At 48.2% G+C, this 20,638-nt stretch overlaps 1 protein-coding gene across 3 annotated transcripts in view; it reads left to right on the forward strand.

The window, feature by feature from the left end:
* Positions 1 to 3,429: 3,429 nt before the first annotated feature.
* LOC123285311 (cilia- and flagella-associated protein 221-like) overlaps positions 3,430 to 20,638 on the forward strand; it is an 84,972-nt gene continuing 67,763 nt past the window's right edge. For all 3 annotated transcript variants that reach the window (XM_070507457.1, XM_070507458.1, XM_070507459.1), the window contains exons 1-6: positions 3,430 to 3,577; positions 5,023 to 5,208; positions 7,555 to 7,655; positions 14,441 to 14,527; positions 14,684 to 14,782; positions 16,321 to 16,421. In XM_070507457.1, coding sequence (XP_070363558.1) covers positions 5,070 to 5,208; positions 7,555 to 7,655; positions 14,441 to 14,527; positions 14,684 to 14,782; positions 16,321 to 16,421 — 527 coding nt within the window. In that variant the 5' untranslated portion in view covers positions 3,430 to 3,577; positions 5,023 to 5,069. The remainder of the gene's footprint in view (positions 3,578 to 5,022; positions 5,209 to 7,554; positions 7,656 to 14,440; positions 14,528 to 14,683; positions 14,783 to 16,320; positions 16,422 to 20,638) is intronic.

Here is a 20,638-nt window from a genome sequence, read left to right on the forward strand (position 1 = left end):
GAGTTACCTCTGGGAAAGGGAACCTGGTAGCTAAAGGACAGAGAGAGGATGAAGATTTTTTACTTCTTGAATTTTGAACCCTATGAATATATTGTTCATAATATGTATTATATATAAACTATGAATATAAATATATAATCTATAATATACGTATAGATATGTATAAATTTGGAACTCGGCATAACTCATGGATGACAATTGTACAAACACTTTGGAGGTCCCCCATGTGCCAGGCAGGGTGCCAGGTGGTGAGGACACAGTGGCGACCAAGTCAGCCTTCACTGAATTCACAGTCTAGCGAGACGGGCATCACAGAGGTAAACCCACCAGCCAGAATCACGCACGGAGCGGAGAGAACCCCGTGCTGGGAGAGAGGACGATGGGGTGGGGCCCGATTTAGAAGGGGAAGCAGGGGAAGCCCCTCGGAGGAAGGGATCCTCAGGCCGAGGAGGAATTAGCCCAGTTTCTGCTTACTTAGTGCCACAGCTATATCTATCCCCAAACCCGCCGGCTTGAAACGACCACCATGTTATTATATCTCACGAATTCTGGGTTCACAAATTCGGGCAGGACTGGATGGGGCAGTTAAAGCAGTCACAGAACCGCCCAGATTCCAGGGGCGGGCACAAGGCCCCACTCTCCGCACGAGGAGCGTCAGAGGGTTTTCGGCCAGCTTTCACCCCACGCCAAGCAGAGGGGGTGCGGGAGCACAGGGGAGCGGGGTGAGGAGAGAGCGGAGAGAGGGGCCGGCAGTCAGGTCCTGCAGAGCCTTGAGAGGTGTGTTAAGGGTTTTGAATTTTAGTTTCTGCACAACGTGGAGCCACCAAGGAGTCTGGAGCAAGGAAATTAGCCGCTCCCCTGTGCTGCTTCCCCGCCGCTGTCACGCTCATGTCACCGCGTTAGTCCGGCGGAGGCTGGGACACCTTCGTATTCCGCTCATTGTAAGTGCTAAGTGAAATAAATGTGAAATACATAAATGAACTGATTAATAAGTGATTATCTAAAACCGCTGTAATTGTAGGGCATCCGTGCAGTGATTTCCAAACTTTAATGTGTCTATGAATCTCCAGGGGGATTTCATTAGAAGTAAAAAACGCAGATTCTGATTCAGCAGGTCTCAGGTGACCTGAAATTATGCCTTTCTAACAAGTTCCTGTGTGACAGTTCACACTTGAATAGTGAGTGTTTAGAGATCATTGTATGTCAGAATGTTTTCAGCTGAAAGAGATAACGGGATGCGGTACCAAACAGTCAGAGGTGGAATGATGTCATCCAGGGCCAGCTTCTGCTTCCTGTCTCTGCTGTCCTCGTCACCAGCTTCACCCTCATGCTAGGGCCCGTCGTGGCCTCTGCTGGCCACTGCAGTTCCAAGGAATCACTTTGGACACTACAATGTTCAGAAAGAGAAACACACTCTATCTCCGGACATCTCTTTCTTAGGAGAGAGGAAGCCATTTCCAGGGGACCCCAGAAGCCTTCCCCTAATGTCTCTGTGGCCAGAATAGGGTTATGTATTCAACCGTAATCAATCGTGAGCAAGAGCATCGGGAACTCCATGACTGGCCAAGACTCATCAGGATCTCCTGCTGGAACTGGGAATCTGGGGGACTGGGGGTTGAGGAGAAAACAGAGCAAAGCTGGGGTTCTGTTTGTAAGAAAGTGGAAGCAGGCAACCAGCAGCGTCCGCTACACTGTAGTATGCAGTCTGCTTACTTGATTGTACAGAGACCTACGTATTATATCTAGATCCGTATCTATATCTATCTTTATGTATAAAATAGGGAGTTTGTCAATTTTTCTAAGAAAAAATTTAAGTACAAATTAAAAAGTCTTACTCAATACCCATTAAAAAGTGTATGGAAACAAGCATTTGATGATTTGAGCTGGGGTGGAAAGGCCTGGGACTACGGGGAACAGGGCACCTGTTCTGAACCCTACCACCTTGTGGGGCAACAAGACAGAAGGAGCTAAAGCAACCGACTATATAAACAAAGGAAACTTTTTGCTCATGTGGCCAGAGTTCCTGGGCAATCACTATGAGCAGAGAACTGTGTCAAGGGCTGTGGGAGATCAGAAGATAAGGCACAGTCCCATCCCCCTAAGAACTCCGCAGTTTAAGACACATATACAAATAATGATGAGTGAAGCACATAAAAAATAAGTGCCCAGAGAGATGGTGGAACAAAGTGTATGGAAACCCAGAAAAGGACACAGTCCTCCCGGCTTGAAGGGTCATGAGGAGGGCAGAGGATATACCATTTCTAGTGTTAGCCTTGAAAGATGGGGAGATCTTTAATCAGTGGTGATGGTACAGGAGCGGGAAGGATTGGAGAATGGAAAGATGGAAAAAATGAACATTCCCAGTGGAGGGGGAAAAACAAAACCACATTCAGCACAAGTGATGTGGGTATGAGAAAGGCAAGCACCCTCATTGGATTCCTACTGCAATCTCTTATCAATAGGAAACCATGAATAACATCAAGTAAGTGTCAAGTCATACAAGGAGGGAGGGAGACAAGGACGGCTCCTGGGAAGAGAGAGGGCTGAGCCCTCTATGTAAGGATAATGTCCACGGAGGAGCAGCGTGTAGCCAGGGCAGGGGGTCAGGGGAGCAGGCCCAGTTTCACAGTTTATAACCCTAACTACCAGCATCGAGGACAGAAACGGTTTCTTCAATGAATAAATTGCAAAAACAACAAAAAAATATGAAGGAAGAATCTATTGATTAAAAGTGACCTAAAAGACATATCAATCTATCACAATATGTGGTTTGAGTCAAACTGGCCAACTCTAAGAGAAATATTTTATGACATTTATGAGACAATTGAGTATTGGGTATTTGAAGATGTTAAGAAATTATTGTGATTTTTTTAGGTACTGGTATTGTGGTTATGTTTTTTAAAAGAGGCTTTATCTTTTGGAGGTATATTCTGAAATACGGATGAAATGATGTCTGGGATTTTCTTTAAAATAACACAGGAAGTAGGAGAAGGGTACAGATGAAAGAAATGGGCCATGATTTGGTAACTGTTGCAAGTGGGTGTTGAAGGTTCATTATACTATTCTGTCCAGCTTTGTACCTGTTTGAAATTTACCATAACAGACAATGTAAAACAAATTATTTATATTGAAGTCGGGCGTCCCAGAAGGCAGCTCTGTCGGGAAGCTCCACCCCCTGCTCTTGGCTGGCCCCGCCCCTCTGGGTGCGCGCAGGTTTCCAGTTCCCGGTGTCGTCCGGCTTTCTCATCTCCCCTCGGGAATCCCTTCGCCTCCCACCTCCTAAGTCGCGCTCTGTCTTCTCCTGCAGGCCCCGCAGACTGCTCCGAGTCCCCAGAAGTCACCTATGGCCTCCGGACCTCGAGCCGCGGTCCCGACTTCCCCTCGTCCCCAGGGAGTTTGGTCTCGTCCTGGCGCAGACCCTGGGAGCGCGTCCGCGTCGTCATGGCGACGGGCAGAGCGGGCGCTGGCTCCGGCGAATCCAGCCCGGGAACCAGCTCCAGTGTGAGCCGCCTGGGACCTGGGGAGCGGGGTGGCTCTCTTGGCAGCCGTCGAGCTGCTGAGGCCGCCTGAGCTCCAGGTGGGTGTCCAGCCGCCAAGTCAGCCTGGCCCGGGTCGGAGGAGAGGTCGGGCCTAAAGGGTCAAATGGGGCTGCGGGCGGTGCGTGGGTCTGGGGTCGACCCTGGCCCCTAGCAGGGGATGGAAAAAGGAACGCCGAGGGGAGCAGGCGTTTGGCAAGGGTGAGAGGGCCTGCCCCGTGGTGGATTCGGCGAGGGGACCGAGGATGTGGGGGTGTGAAAAGGGAGAAAAGTTCACCCTGGGGGTGAGAGAAGTGGAATAGGAGTGTGTGTGAGAACGTTCAGCTGTTGTACCTGCCTGAAGAGGGCAGGGATTTTGAGGGACCCAGAGAAGGGGCCTGAGAGTGAGCTTGGCGCAGGTGTGGAGGGGCTGGAGGGGAATGGAGCAGGCAGGTGGAGGCTGAGCTGGGAAGGGGGAATCCTCAGCCATGCCAGTGAGAGCAATGGCGAGGGGTGGGGACGACACAGAAACTTCTTTCAGAAAGTGCTTATTAAGCACTTCCTTCAGTCCAGTCACTCTATTTTGCTTGTTGCTATAGACTGTTCTGGGAATCTAAAGCTATGAGCCTTCTCAAACGAACAAAAAGCAAGCACATAAAGATCCACACATGATTTTACATTCAATCTGGGGCTTCACAGAGCAGCCCCCCAGCCTGTACCAGGGCCCCAAGTTAAGAGACTCAGCTGTGGAAGATATAAAGAGTGTGGGACCTGTAAAGCGCCCTTACAGGGCACTAAATTATTAACACCAGATGAGCAGTAGAGGCAGTAACTGCTAAAGAACCTTAAAGGACGTTGTGATCAGTGTGAACTTTATGAAGTGGGTGGAACTTAAAATGAGTGTGTTAGGGGGAGGCAAGTGTGACAAGGGTCCCACATGACCCAGGACCCTAGGTCCTAGGAGAGCCTCCAGGGGGTGAAGGAGCTCTGTGGCTTTCCACCTCTCACCCTGTTAGGAGAGGGGCCCAGGAAGGTGACACATAAATGCCATGTCCTGTAAAGTGTTTCCACATGTTAAGGGGTGTCATGCTCACAGGCATCTAAGAAACTGATTTGGAGAAATCTCAGAAAGAAGAGACCTGTTTCACTGTTTACTTCAACACTTTCCAAACTTACTCGACTGCGAGAGTCTTTTTTTTTCCCTCCACGTGCCCCTATTAACAGCTAAGAAGCACCAGGACGACATTTTGGGAAAAGCTGTTGTGAAGAATTAAGGACCATGGAAGGGTTTTGAGCAATGGCACAATATTGGGTCGTGATGTGTGATGCAAGGAGTTGAATGGGACAGCCGTGTCTGGGAATGGAATGGCCAGGAGAGAGGCCAGAGGCAGGGCAGGCCTGAGCCACAGTAAACCAGGCAGTGACAAGAGGTGCATTTGTCCAGGATTGAGAAAAAGAACGTGTGTGGTTCCCACGGATGATTAGACTGCTACTGTTTCCTTTCCAGGAAATGACCCTTGGCTCTAAAAAGAGGACCCCATTTTTCGTGATAAAATGGCACCAGTGAAAACCCCCAGCAGAAAACCAAAGAATGCTGAGGAACCGTTTAATAATGTCTCGCCCGTCCTTTTGAAGAGTCTAGTGGAGAAGCCCAAGGGAAGAACAGAAGTACCTAATCACCTCCTAGAATCAAGTGAGTGGTTAGAAAACAGATTTGCTTTACAGCTCACGTCTTCCCAGAGGATCCAAAGTCCAGAAAGCATAATGGAATTTTTGGTGCTGATTTATCTGTGTTGTTTCATAGGCTCATAATAGTTTTTCTTATTAAGAGCAGTGGTTCTATTTAGGTCCATCCACTTCACTGATAGATTTTTGTGGTGCAAATTATTCACCAGGTTCTGTTCCTTCCACTTCCTCAGATATCTTTCCATCTGTCCCCAGTGCCTGTTCCTCATCCTCAGCAGGTCACCAGACTATTGTAGTGCCCTCCTCCCTGGCCACACTCTCCTCGTGACCCCCTTTCACACCCAGTCAGTTTCCTTTGCAGAGTCCTGGCTCGCTCCTGTCCCTGTCCTGCTCAGATGCACTCAGCGGTTCCCCTTGCACACAGAATAAAGTTGCAATTCCTTGTCTGGGCATTTGGTCCCCTTTGCTGTTGATCTGAACCTGCCCGCCCAGTGCCATCCCCGTGCCGTCCCCTCTATCCTCAGCTCCAGCCACGCCATGTTACTCCTGCTCCTTCGAGACCACATGCATTTCAGACCTTCTTGCCTTTTTCCAAGCACGTTCCCTAGTGTGAAAAGCCTGGTAAATCCTGTAGCTATTATGTAAAAAGCAAATCATTTTGCCTCATTATTCTCACTTAAGCCACATAACCTCATGAGATACGCTCTCCTTCCATTTTACTGTTGGGGAAGCTGAGACTCAGGTCAGATGATTTCCCCAAGGTGGTGCAGCTAGGTGGCGAGTTGGTGTTCAGCTGATGCGGCGCGATGTCCAGCCCGTCTTCAAGGCCCACCGCAAATGCTGGAAATGTAGTGTTTCGGTGTCGTTCTTTCATCTCTGTAGAACTTGAGTGCAAGTTAGTATGCTTGACCATTTCTGGGCGTTAACAGAAAAATGCCTGTTTCATGTCTATTTTGTGGCCCTAAAAACAAAACCCTCAGCATTAAAAAAATTACCAAATAATGTCAATTTGAATACTTAAAAAATTACCAAATAACCTACAGAGATTGTCAGTCCCCCTGAAACACCATCCTTACCCTGTTCCAGCCCTTCAGTTGGGCCCAAAGCTGATGACAGTGACAGCTCACCTGGTGAGGAGCAGAAACCCCAACCACTTCACACCCACTTCAGATGTATGCTGGGATCACAGCTAAGGGGTGGTGTAAGGCTGTCCATGCCTCACAGGATTTGGGTATAGCCAAGGCTGAAAGGGTATCGTTCGTTAGAAATTGGGCAGTGCTTTCATATTGAGGGAGGCTGCTTAGGGGGGAGTCAGACAGACCTGGGCTTGGTTTTTAACCGCCAGCTGTGGGGAATTGCTTAGTATTGTTGAGTCTCAGCATCCTCATCTGCAGAGTGGAAGTGATACCTACCCCGTAGCATAGGACTGGGGATGACAAACAAATGCCTGGTGTAAAGCACTGATGGTGCAGAAACGAGCGTGTAGCGGGTTCTCAGTGCCTGCTCCACACGGCTCAGCACCTGCTGAGTGAAGAGCGGGGGGGTTTGTAGACCCAGACACTTGTGAGCTCAGCTGTGTTAACCGTGTTCTCAAAACTGGGGGAAAAAAAAGACGTTCATGTTACAACAATAGCAGTTGGAGACTTTCCTGTCCAGAGCAATAATTATTCAGAGCTGTCAGACTACTCTATATCACACTGTAATTCTATTCAGAGGAAATCAGATAATGACAGTTAAATAAAGAGTACAGTTGTGCATCGCTTAACGCTGGGGATACGTTCTGAGAAATGCGTTGGTAGGCCATGTTGTCTTTGTGTGAACATCACAGAACATACTTACACAAGGCTGGATGGTATAGCCTACTACACACCTGTGTGTTAGGCTGTGTGGTACTAATCTTGTGGGACCACCATCATATATGTGGTCCGTTGTTGACCAAAACGTCCTTATGCGGCACTTGACGGCAATAAAATTAAACTCTGGTGTTTGGAGTCTTTGAACTGGGTCCTCATTTGGTAGTAAGTGATGGCGGTACTGGAGCAAAGGCAGGGCTTGCGCTCTTCTCGGGCTCGTGTTCTATACGAAGACTCGTACAAAATGTGTGAAGAGCCAATTATTTTAATAGGTAATAAACAGTCGATGTGAGTTTGTATTGTGATGATAATATCTCCAGCTGATGGGACAACTCGAGAGCGAGAAGCAGAACATGCGTTTGGAACTGACCGTTAATCTTGTTGACAGCTGTATCCTCTGTCTGAAAACTTCATATGCTTAAAATATCCTAAATTAAATATCCCTTTCATTTAATATTTTTTTATGTCTCATCTCATACTTATCTACATTGTTTTTTTAGAGATTTATGCAAAGCTTCTGAATAATAAGGTCATCCAGGCAAAACCTGGCATCCTGCACTTTGGAGGCTATCAAGTAGGAAAACAACACCACCAGGCTCTGGTAAGCACTTTTTAAGTGGGATAATTAATCATCGTAATGAAATGACATGACTGCTCTGCGTTTATGTTACTTGTTCATCTAAAGAGCAGCGTACTCAGCGGAAAGGCAGGTATAAATTGAGCCAGAAAGGCAGTTCTAGAATGAGAAATTTTGAAGTTGCACCAGTGTCCTTGGGCAAATTACTTCCCCTGCCAAGGGCTCCTCCTCTTTCCAAACGGCTACTGTTGCTGAGTGACTCTTAGGGGCCAGGAACCGTGCTTTTGTCTCCTATGATTCATTTGGGCTTCTACTAGCTCTGTGGAGGTTGTATTATTACTCGCATTATATAGATGAGGAAACCGAGATTCCAAAAGGTTGAATAGTTGGCTCAAGAACACAGAACTCCTAAGTGACGGAGACAGACCGACCCCTGGGTTGCCTTCCTCCAGACCAGTGTACCCTTCTCCGTGCCTACATCACCAGGGAGAGGGTGTCCGTTTCCTAGGAGGCTCGAGCAAGGGTTCCATTTCACCTGCTTGGGTCAGATGCCCATGGTTATATCAGTCATCCTGGCCAGAGAGATTCTGGCCAGATCTGGGGCGGCAGGAGTCAGCGCCGCTGAACAGGCTCCAGAAGGGACAGATGAAGGGATGGACCGCAAAGCAGCCGAATCCTATAGTGACCGCAGTCCACCCCTGAGCCACACGGAGGTCCAGTCCTTCCTGGGTCCCCTTCAGTGACCTGGATGTTCAGACCGTGGTGGGCTCTGGGTGGCTACAGCATTCCTGACTCCCATGCTAAAGGGGACCTGAACATTTAAATCAGCTCTACAACCCCAGTGACCTCACCATGATCCCCTAAAGTCACACTGAGCAGGGCACCAGAGTTACTCCAACAGGGCGCTAGATCTGAGAGCCAAACTGGCCTCTGAGTGTGGACTGGATTCTCTTCACATGGGCCCTGAGACTCTGGCTTTATGTGAGGTCCCCCTCTGGCCCTGTGCCCACATAAAGTCTCGACTTTTAGATGTAGTGCATTCTTAGAAGCCATGGCTCAAAGTGGATCATTTTAAGGTAGGATTCCGTCTATTGTGTTAGACTGCTCAGGGTGAGAAGAACCACTGGAGGAAACTGACAAATGATAGAGCCGTCAGGAAGTGGAGTTGGGTCTTATCAAGCGTCCCCAACAGCAGAGAATGACATTTCCGTGAGTCCTGACACACTCAAGTGGGCGGAAAGAGAGTAGATGAAGAGAGGAAGCTGTCAGGTGCCAAGTGTTTGCTCTCAGGAAAAGGGTCAGGATCTAAAACTGATTAGGAACTTTCCCCTGTCAACTGACAAGGAGGCATTTCTTAGAGCGTTGGTGTCAAAGACCAAGGTTAGTAATTCACTTGGGAGCTTACTTTTCCTGGGTATGAGGTATGCTGTCTACATTACGGTAGGAAAGATCTAAATAATTACCATTCATAATATTCATTGTTCATAATGAATAAACAATTCACTCCCCAGCCCCCTCATTCTCCTCATGCCCCCACTCACCCCACCCCCACCCTCAGCAACCACTAATCCACTTTCCATTGGTGTAGATTTGCCTATTCTGGACATTTCATGTGAATGGAATCATGTAATACGTGGTCTTTTGTACTAGCTTCTTTCATTTGGCATGATGTTTTCCAGGCTCATTCAATTTGCAGCATCTATCGGTACTTCATTCCTTTTTACGGCTGAATAGTCTTCCGTTGTCTGGGTGTACTGCATTCTGTTTATCTGTTCAGCGGTTGATGGACATTTGGGTTTCCACTTTGTGGCTATCACAAATAATGCTGCTCTGAACATTTCTGTGCATGTTGTTGTGTGGACATATTTTCAGTTCTCTTGGATATATATCAAGGAGTGGAATCGTTGGGTTGTATGGTGTATTAGTTTTCTGTGGCTGCCATAACAAATTACCACGAATTTAGGGGCTTAAAAAGACAGAAATTTATTCTGGAGGCCAGAGACCAAACTCAAGGTGTTGGCAGGGCCATGCCACCTCCGAAGGCTCTTGGGAAGAAGCTTTCCTTGCCTCTTCCAGCTGCTGGTGGCTCCAGGTGTTCTTCGGCTTTATGGCTGCATAACTCCAATCTCTGCCTCCATCTTCACATGGCCTTCTCCTCTGACCCCCTGTATCTTTTCCTCTTCTGTCCCTTAAAAGGACACCTGTCATTGGAAATAGGGCTCATCTGGGTAATCCAGGATGATCTCATCTCAAGGTCCTTAACTAGTAACATCTGCAATGACCCTTTTCCCAAATAAGGTCACATTCACACATTTCAGTTCTTAGGATGCAGAGATATCTTTTTGAGCCCACCATTCAACTCACTGTTGTTTTGTTTGCATTTCCCTAAAGGCTAATGATGTTGAGCGTCTTTTCATGAGCTTACTGGTCATGATGTAAAAAAGCCCTGTGGAAGAGAAGGCATTTGGGGAGAAGGCATTCAAGGCGTAGAGAAAGACATGGAGAGAGGTGCAGGGGGAGCAAGCACGTGGCGTATTTGGAGACCAGCGTGCAGCCTGGTTTACCTGTTGTAGGGTTTGGGAGGGAGATAAAGCTTCATTCTGCTGAAGACGGGAGGCCATCCCTGTTTTCTGTGTAGCACAATGCCTGACACACAGAGGGCACTCTATAAACATTTGTGACTGATACTGAACTCACTTTATAGGAAGAGAATAAATTGGCAGACTCACTAATTCCAAGGAAATGCAGGGTAAAGTCTAGATAATCATGCTGTTGCTCTCAGACATTAAAACAGACGGATAGATAAAAGTACAAAATGATTTCATCTTAATAACATCCTGAGAGATCTTGGGCGAGCCAGCCTCCTGTTTCCATCAGCACACTTAGCGGAAGCCTAAGGTCATTACCTTGAGATTCTTGCCAAACAAGGGGAAAATCTCTGCTTTTATCTTGGTTTTGCTACAGGAAAGTAAGCAAATCGCCCAAGAATGGAATGATTGAATGTGGGTTTAAAACCACAATAACTTGTTCATTAACGTTGGAGATTGATGCAGACCTGGTTAAAGGATTTAAGGTTAAAGGATTTTACTTGAATTCATATTGCAATCAATGTTTCGATTTACTTTGAAACTTGAAATAATAGTTCCCAGGTTTCTCAAAACCAAGACCTCTTAAATTCTTCTTCCCTCTGCAGAAAGATTTTGTTTGGGAAACCATACTATTAGGTGAGGAGCTACGCCGCTAAGGGAGGCATTAAAAGATTCCAACCTGGAGGCTGAAATGTTGTGTTAGGCAAATACTGTAATAAGTGCTTGGGGTTGAAGGTTAGCCCCTCCCCACCTCAAGCCAAGCCTTCACTAGAGGGTGGGTTTCGCTCTGCCCTGTGGAAGGAGAAGACTAGTATCTCCTGAGGGGTGCAGAAGGGAGGCCTGAGGAGATATGGGAGGGGGTGGAGAGAGCTGTGAGCAGTCCTTGGGAAAGCCCTGCAGATCTTGAGGAAAAGCTGTTAACCCATGACTGCCTCACATGTGGTTGGTGGTTTTGCTGTTTGTTTATTGTGGGGAGCAGTTCTGAAAAACCGAAGCAGGGGCTGAATTTCATGTTACAGTCAATATGGTGCCCTGTGGAGGTCACGTCAAGGTCACAAGGACCCACATAGCCGGGCCGCGATCAGCTCTCAGGCGAACAGAGAGCTTGGAGGGCCTGGGGCTATCTACTGACCCCAAACGGGAAGGCAGGGTAGGATTTTAGGCAATTTTATCTTGCCTCACTCAAGGGCCATGTTGGATTACTCATGTTTTCTTACATTTTCAAATAAACTTTTAATATTAATTTAAAATATACTTTCTGAACACTTCCTTCACCTTCTCAAGACTGTTTTTCTTTGAATGATTGTTTTCCCCCAGTTTTAATTATAAATGGAAAGGCAGGAATGCCATTTTGGCCCTGAAAGGATATCATTTTTAACAATTTAGGAAATAAAACTCAGGGCCAGCCCAGTAGTATAATGGTTAAGTTTGCACGCTCTGCTTTGGCAGCTGGGGGATCACAGGTTTGGATCCCAGGCACAGACCTACACACTGCTCTTCAAGCCATGCTGTGGTGGTGTCCCACATACAAAATAAGGAAGATTGGCACAGATATTAGCTAGTGGGACGCCACCTCAGCATGGCTGGATAAGCAGTGCCATGTCTGCGCCCAGGATCCAAACCAGCAAAACCCTGGGCCGCCACAGCAAAGAGTGTGAACATAACCACTCAGCCACAGGGCTGGCCTCTAATATATCTTTGATTATCATGAATGGGATCTTTACTGTTTTATTCTCTAAGAAAATCATTCCATATTTTCTCATTGCTAATTTTCCACTCCCTTGACAATGTAGCCGTCATCTGAAACCCGGCCTTCACATGGGAGGGTCGTGCGCAGGTTTGCATTTGCTCTGCCACTCTGAGGGGGGAGGAAGCACTGGGTTTCATTATTTTTTTAAATCAAAATCTGGCTCAGCCCCTCCCTGACAGGCGCTGGCTGGATCTCCAGTGTCAGAGGTTCCAGCTCCTGTTGGACCATTCTGGAATACTGGAGCAACTGAGCCAGCCCAGCAGCTGTGAAGAGAGCCTTTTGTCTCTAGCCTGTGAAGCTGCTTGTTGCAAACTAATCTAGGCCCGTGAAGTTCTTTCTGTCAGATAGATAATTGAAAATCTGACGGTACTGGGAGCTGGGAGCCATAGGTCCCCTCCCCGACAGCCTTGCTGCTAGGTGGTCCGCTGCAAGGAAAACAGGTCTGAGAAGAGATTCGGCCGTGCATATAAACACTTATTAGCAAGCAGGCAAAAAAGACTCATCGAACTTATAATCCCCGAGAAGCCCCAGCCAGAGCTCCTTGCGAGGACGCTCTGCTGGCAGCAGATGCCACAGCTTTCCCTCGGTGGGACTGGCGACCTTCCGACAGGCAGACAGGATTTTTCGTGAAGTGCAAAACCCGGGACCTAAGGGAGTCCTGGGCCTTTGAATGTCATTCTAAAGGATAATGGCCTCCGGGCTCCCCAGATTCCCATAGCCCTTTTGTTCAAGAGCGGAGATGCCTGCATGATATTCCAGTTAGTCCACATCTCCCAAGTGTCCTCGACGCTCATGTGGAAGAGCCCTGGTGTGATCCAGGGGAGCGTTACTGGAGTGCTCTTAGTGGCCGCCTCTGGAGCGTGGAGTCTGGATGGGGCTTTCAGTGCCCTGGGCCCTCCTGGGGTGCAGATTACTGATTCCTTCTAGGGTAACTGCCCCCTGGATGTACGTTAAAACCAATCCATGCACCCTGTTGGTTGCACTGTCCTTACTGAATTATTTCACAGTAAATGACAGACAGTATAACCGCTTCTGCTCCCAGGTCTTCCTGCACTCCAGCTCGAGGCCGTCAAGGTCCTCCCTCCACGACAAGCATAGGGAGAGAGCTCTGTGTCAGGGTTCCAGGCCCCAGGCCGAGTGGTCACCTCGCCCTCTGCAGGCAGGTCCCACCACCCCAGAGCTCAGACAGTGATGGGCACAGGCTGCAGGCGTCCTGGGTCCCAGCATCCCTGCCCTCCCAGTCTCTCCTGGAAGGGCGGCTCTTGTGGATGGGGCCGCAGGAGTCCACACCTTCACCAGGACGGCCCCTGTGCAGGGCCCTTGGAGGTTGAGAGAGGCCTGGGCAACGTTTGGGTTTTTTTTTAGCATATTAAAAAAAGAGACGAGGGGCTGGTGCCATGGCCTAGTGGTTAAGTTCAATGCCCTGCTTCGGCAGCCCAGCTTTGGTTCCCGGGCACAGACCTACACCACCTGTCAGTGGCCATGCTGTGGCGGCAGCCCACATACAAAATAGAGGAAGACTGGCACAGATGTTAGCTCAGTGCGAATCTTCCTCAGCCAAAACACAAGAAAAAGAGAAGACATGCCAAAACAGGGTCACAAACACTGTGGTGCTTTAAGAAGGTTCACAGGTGACAAATGAGAACTATCAACAAATGCCAACACCAGTGAGACCTCACCAGACAATAATGTCTGAAGTCTAATTTAGGGCTTTGATGATCATGAGGCCTCGGGCAGTGGGCCCCGCGACAGGCCCAGGCTCTGGCCTAGACTTTGGAAACCAAAGGCCTCTTAACGGTCCCCTGGCCCAGGTGAAACCCAGATCCCCAGAACCCAAAGTCCTTGCTCCACTCCCAGCAGAGGGAGGAAACCCCTCTCCTCAGAGACCTGGGTTCATCCAGCAGGTTGTCCTGCCTCACGGGGACAGCCCTCGCTGCCACCGTCAGAGAACTCCTGGCCTCCAGTCCTTTTAGTCTGTCCCTGGATGAATTGGAGGCTGTCCCGGCCACACTTTTCCTGATAGTTTGACTGCCTAAGTGTCACCGGTCCCCAGGACCAGTGGCATTAATCAGAGAAACTGTGGGAGTTGGTGGGTGGCTGGCTTCCTAGCTCAGTCGAATCACAGGACTAAGTGAGTTCAACCGAGAGGCTCACGGGGTAGCTGGTCAGGACTGGGAGGAGGGGGTGTGAGGGGACAGTGAGTGCAGGGGCGACCCTGGGGTGCAGGCTCTGCTGAAGCCCCTAAGCCGGGCACAGGGTACATGGCGTATTATTCTTTAGATGGTGATTGTTGTGTTTATTATTCTTTGAATGGTGTAGGATGGATTTTGAATCTTTTAACAAGTTAAAAAGTACATTCTATCCCCTCAAATCCCTTTTGGAACAAGATGAGCTGTAAATAAATGAGGAGATGAATATGCAAATGGGTGAGACAGCGTGTATTTTTCTGAATGCTTCTTTTTCTCTCCCAGCATCTGGTCAACGTCTCGAATGAAGACATAGATGTTCATATCTTACCCCCACAAACCAAATACTTTCAGATCAAGTATGTGAAAAAGGTAGGCAGCGGGTGCCAGTTCCTGCCCTGTGTTCCCTGTTGGGTCGAGGCTCTCTGTCCCTGGTCTGCTTGGGCAGCTGTGTGGTGTGTTGTCACCACAGTCCCACGCTCTGTGTGCTCTGGGGCTTGTCCGGACAACAGCCCGCTTGTCTTCTAGGAACACCGCCTTGTCCCTGGCTTGTCCCTCACGGTCACCGTTACGTTTTCTCCAGACGAGTGGCGATACTATTATGATTGCATCCGTGTTCACTGTAAGGTAAGCTTCTTCAAATTGCTTTTGGAGGGAGGGGATGGGGTCAAATCTTACATCCTCCAGGGAGGAAGACAGAGAGAGAGTGACGAGCATGAATCCTCAGCCCAGGGACTGGGATGCCTCGGGCAGCCGTCTGAGTGGCATGGAGGGTCCTTGTCCAGCGGCGTGGGTCCCAGTTGGGAAAGCATTAGGCCACCGAGGACAGGGCAGAGCCACGAGACCCTGCTTGCTGCGGGTTTTCCGCCAGCCCTGGCCTGAGACCTCATTTATCGTATGGTGCCGGGAGACAACAAAGGCTTTTTCAAATAAATTAAACACACTCCTTTAAGTGCGAGGTTAGGAAATTAGCAACAGCCTCGAGTTGTGATTATAAACCTCGGAGACTGGACGGTGTCTTGTGCGGGGATTCCCCAGGGGCAGCCCGGGGGTCTGCAGGGAGGTGGCAGCCTGTGGGGCCTGCCCCCAGACGGCTGTGCTGTGCGAGTTCCTGTGAGCCTTTCCTGGGTCACCTAGTCCACCCCTGGGCCTCCAGCCAGAGCCAGCTGCACGTGCTGTCAGTCCTTCTCTTAACACTGTCGCCTCCACCCTTCCCTTTGCTCTGTATTCCAGGCCCAACTCTTGCAAGTTGAGAAGCCTTAAGGTTAAGTAAATTTAATTTTTCAAAACTAAAATGGAAGAGTATGTTTTAGTAGCAAACACAATTCAAAAAACAAACAAACACAAAAACTAAAAATGAAACTGGAGTACTGCTTTCAGGAGGAACATTCTGTACCAAGAAGGAAGATCCTGGGACAGGACGGCACAGAGGGCCGGGGCCCGGCTCCCACCACTGAAGAGGATGCTGATGATCCTGGGACAGGACGGCACAGAGGGCCGGGGCCCGGCTCCCGCCACTGAAGAGGATGCTGATGATCCTGGGACAGGATGGCACAGAGGGCCAGGGCCCGGCTCCCCCCACTGAAGAGGATGCTGGTGATTCCCGGCCTTCATGAAGGACTTTTCACTTTCCAAGGCCGTCATCTGCTTGGTTCTTAAAAGCACCTGTCAGGAAAGGCAGAATTATCCCCATTTTGCAAAGGAAGAAATGAGGCCTGGGGAGGTTAAAGATCTTGAGCCAGGTCACACATTACGCGGGACCAGGAGCAGGGCCCGCGCCCTCTGCCCAGTTCATTGCTTACTGTGCGACGCTGTCGGGCTCAGCTGACTCTGTGCTGGTTTCTCTCTCTTGGGCCACTGAAGACTGTGCTTCCATATAATTTCCTGAAATAGGAGCAGATAGATTTCTGTCTTCATATTTATGTCAGAGCATTGTTATCTTTAGCTTTCCTGGATAAAAATGAATGAAATGTGCTTAAGTGTGTTTCCTACACTTTGTTTATAGCTAAGAAAACTCAGTATTTCTAATGTTGTACTTAAGCACTCAGGTTTCTTAAGGAAGTGTTTTTAATGGTAGAAAACAAGAAATAAAGCATCTACAAGTTCATCTTTGAACATTATAGTCTTCAATCTGGTAAACTTGACTTTTCTCCCATTAATTTTAGGGAGACGAGACTTTGCTTGTTCCCATCCATGCCTATCCTGTCATGAACACACTGGACTTTCCCTCATTTATAAATCTGTCAAATGTTCTCCTTGGTGAAAGGTGAGTTACCAAAATGAACTATCAAAATGTCACAGGATGTGAAAAGTTAAGAGATACATATGAAAAAACTTAGGTTTGTATTTTTCCTAATAGAAAGCTATCCTTCTAGCTGAATTAGCCTGGCCTTGCAAGGTGGACTTGCAAGACTGTGGTTGCAAAGGGACAAAAAACCAAGTCAAAATATTATAAGCAAGAAAGGGAGTTTATTAGGCCCTTTAATTGGAAAGGTGCAAGATGGGTCTTCAGGCGTGGCCGGGTCTAAGGGTTTAAGTCAGGTTGCAGAATCTGCCTCTCCCCGTGTCTTGGTTTTGCTGGCCTGTGCAACAGACAGTTCCTCCTCAACAGGCTCCCCGTCATGGGGGCGAGACAGCTGCCAGAAGCCCCGGATACTCCTGGCAACAGGGGAAGTGGATACGGGGAAGGCGAAGACAGGAGAAAGTCACTGTGGAAACCAAATCTCAGCTTCCCTCTTCCTTCTTGTCTGGAAAATAGTTAATAATTCCAATTGTAATTTAAGATATGTCTTGTTTTTTCAGTAAATAGTTGTTAAATACCTACTGCCAGGAATAGTGCTGTTGCCCCTAGGGTTACAAAGAAGATGGGTATTGAGCTGCTAGAAGTTGATATATAATGGCCATGCCAATCATTAAAATCCTAAAATGCTTTTGTGCTTGTTGGGAAATATATCCCATCCTGAGTCCTTCATCCCTGCATCCCAGCTGCCTGGCCCCTCTCCGCCTTCCCCTCGTCTCCCGGTGACTCAGTAACTAAGTTGTTAATACCTAGCAGTTTGCCCCTGCAGGACCTGGCTCCAGCCTTCCATCCATTCTAATTGAGCAGTGCTTGGGAAGTCCCAGTGGATGGATATTTTGAATATCACCCATGGTAAAAAGAATAGACACGAATAGACAAAGATTCTGATTCTGAAGGTCTTCGAGTGTAATTGTGATGGAACCACGTCATCAATTAATTACACCAATTGCTAAGTGCTGTAATAGAGGCGCACAGGGTCCCATGTAGGCCCCGAAGAGGGAGCACGAAACTGCCTGGAGAGATGGGGAAAGTCCTCACCCATTTGGGGGTGACATCTGGTTATCCTAAGGGACACCATGGGATGGAAGGTGACAGTGGCATTCCAGGCATGGAGCATGTACAAAGTCATGGGGGCAGCCCAGAACATGGCCTACATCTTGCAGGTGATGAAGGGCCCCTGAAGGATTTGCATCCACCCAGGAGCTGGCAAATCCTGGACGCCTCTTGATCCAGGTCCAGACGGTGAGGAAAGCCTGTGGGCATCAGCGTGCCGTGAGGGTGAGAGCAAGTTCGGGTGCCTGCAGGCAGCGCTGCGCAGGGGTAGGGGTTGCTAATGAACAGATGGAACTAGAGAGAAGGGCAACTGAACCCTTTTCGGGGGGGGCTTATGGACCAATGTGTATGAGCTTCAGGGCCCTTCCTTTTTGGCATCATGTGTTGTCCTTGAGTGAAACCTCCAGATTTAGATCTGGAACAATTGCCTTGGTTCAGCTGATGTGTGCCCCTCTTCCCCCAGCCCTCACACCTTCCCACGAGCTTCTGACTCACCGTGTCTCTTTACATTTTTTAAAACCAGCTCCTTAAGAATTGTAAATAAATAATACATACAAAAGAACATATAATAATCATTTATTTCATTTATTGTAGTATTTTTAACACATACACATACACCCCTAAATAAGACATTGTTTAGCTTTGCCAGTGTTTGATCTTTATGTAAATGGAATCATTCTGTGTGGAAGTTCTTTTGGAACTTGCCTTTTTCATTCACCATCAGGTTTTTGTGGTCCAGCTGTGCTAACACATAGAGTTTACTGCTGTAGAGTCCACTGGATGGATTTGCCACAATTTTTATCTGCTTTACTGCTAATGGACCTATGGGTTGTTTCCAGTATTTTTTTTGCTGTGACCAATACTACTGTTGTGTATCCTTGTGCCTGGGCTGGGGCTCGTGTTCTAGAGTTTCTCCAGGGTGTGCGCCTAGAAGTGGACTTGCAGGTCTAGCCCAGGTCCAGCGTTGCTGTGTAACACGGAGTTCTGTTTCAGAACGGTCGCCCATTCGCCCACCAGCAGTGCGTGAGAACCGCTGGTTTCCTACGTCATTGCCGACAGCGGGTGTCGTCAGACTTTTACATTTTAGGTGGTGTGTGTTCTCGGCCCCTTGCTCTTCCATCTCTACTTTCCCCAAAGCGTTCTGCCAGGACTCTGTCCCAGCGTTTCCTCCCTCCCCCGTCAACCCTTCCTGCCTTCCCCCAGTCCTTCTCAACACTGGGCGCTCTGCACAGGGTCCCCAAGAGTCTAACACAGGTGAGAGGCACTCTACGCAATTTGAAGGCAAACATAGCTATTTAAAGGAATTTAAATGGCGAATGTAGCAACTTCTACCAAAATCAAAGTGGTAAGAAACTGCTAACTTCCTAGTTCATTAATTCCTTCTGTCTTTCTTTTTTCCCTTTACAAATTACTTTTTGCCTGGACCATAAGTCAGGCTTATGAGTGGAGAACAACATTTCAAAAACTGGTGGAAATGGTAGTCCTAATGCAGACATGAGCCTTGGTTCTTAATACACAAATCTACCAACTTCCCCGCAGGCTTTTCCCAGCCATTTGTACATAAGGCCCTTCAATTGATATAAGAATGAACATTTCAGCTAAACAGTTTATTAAACTGAGTTGTGTATAATGATGCAATATTTAAAAAAATCTTTCAAGAGATAAGCATGCTACTTTTTCCCTCCAAATGTTCTGGCAGCAGGCAGTGCCTTTCCGAGACTTCATGCACTTTACCTAATGGCTTTTACGGACTTTTAACTTCAAGAACCGTCCTATGCTGCTTTCAGTCCAAAATGTCTGGTAGCAGGACAGGCAGTGAGTATTTCAAGGGGTTTCACCTGAAATGCTCCCTGTTCATCCCAGGCTGCCGTTGGGGTGGAAGGTAGCATTTGGGTAGGTTCTTTATTCAGCATTCATTCACTCAACAAACCTTTGTTGAATGCTCCCTGTGTGCCAGGCACAGTGTTAGGTACTGAGGATGCAGAGATGATTAAGACCTGATAATCAGGATTAAATGGACAATTCTAACTTCCAGTTCAGAGTATTCAATGGGAGGACACCTAACTCAGCCTGTGTCAGGTGAGTTGGGGACAGGTGGGGTGGGGGAATTCAGACAAGACGAGACTTCCCAGAGGAGAACAGGTCTGAAGTGAGTTTTCAAGATTGACTAGAAATCAGCCAGTGGAAGGAGGGAGCAGAGTAGGAGAGAGGAGAGGTGCTTGAGGCGGTGCAGTAACATGGGCAGAGATGTGAAATGGCATAGCACGTCTGGGCCCGTCTAGAACATTCCTGTGACTGGACGAGGGTCGCAGGAGCTGTGGCAGAGGAAATAGGGAGAAGACTGAGCCAGAAGGCCTCAAAGGCATTGCTGGAAAGGTAGATTTTACCCTGAGACCATGACTGAAAGATTTAAGCAGAGAAATGGCGCAGTCAGATCCAGCTCTGGGGCCTGTGCAGAGAATCGGAGGGGGGCGTGGCCAGGGCCACTGTGGTGAGTGGAACCGTGTGTTCATCTCAGGGCTACAGGGCATTCGTAGACCACGGGGCTACATGCACAACCCTATGAGAAAAGGTCCCCGGCTACTCCATTCCAAAGCCAGGATATTTCAGTCTCCGGAACTTTTACGTCACAAGTTCAGGAATTTACTAAAGGATACTTTTCCTTAAGTGGGGAACCTCATGGCTCATTTCAGAAAGTGGGGGAATAACCAAGGTCAGAATAGGATGTCCGAATAAAACCAAATTCTCTCGCTGCCCCTGGAGTTGAAAGCATCTGGGCCACAGGAGAATGTGCATTCTTGAACCAGTGCTGAGAGGGAAAGACTGATGGTGAGAACTGGCCCCAGCAGAGACAACATCCAGGTCCTGCCTGGCATTGTACCGATAAAGAAAGTCCTTACTGGTGGAGAGGGGCCCGAGAACCAGCTGTCACTGGCTGAGAATGAGGGTGTCAGGATAAAATTAGAAAACTGATCTTCAGAAGGATTCTGTGCAGCCTTCAAAGAGAATAAATTCACGTTTTCCAGCTCAGCAAGGGAAGCAGGCTCCTTACTCTCACTAAGGTCTCACTCTGTGCGTCCCAAACTCAAGGTTGATTTGAAGGAGCAGCAGCATTTTATGGAAACTTTCTG

This window comes from Equus asinus, chromosome 4 (assembly GCF_041296235.1).
Source record: "Equus asinus isolate D_3611 breed Donkey chromosome 4, EquAss-T2T_v2, whole genome shotgun sequence".
NCBI classification, from domain to species: domain Eukaryota; kingdom Metazoa; phylum Chordata; class Mammalia; order Perissodactyla; family Equidae; genus Equus; species Equus asinus.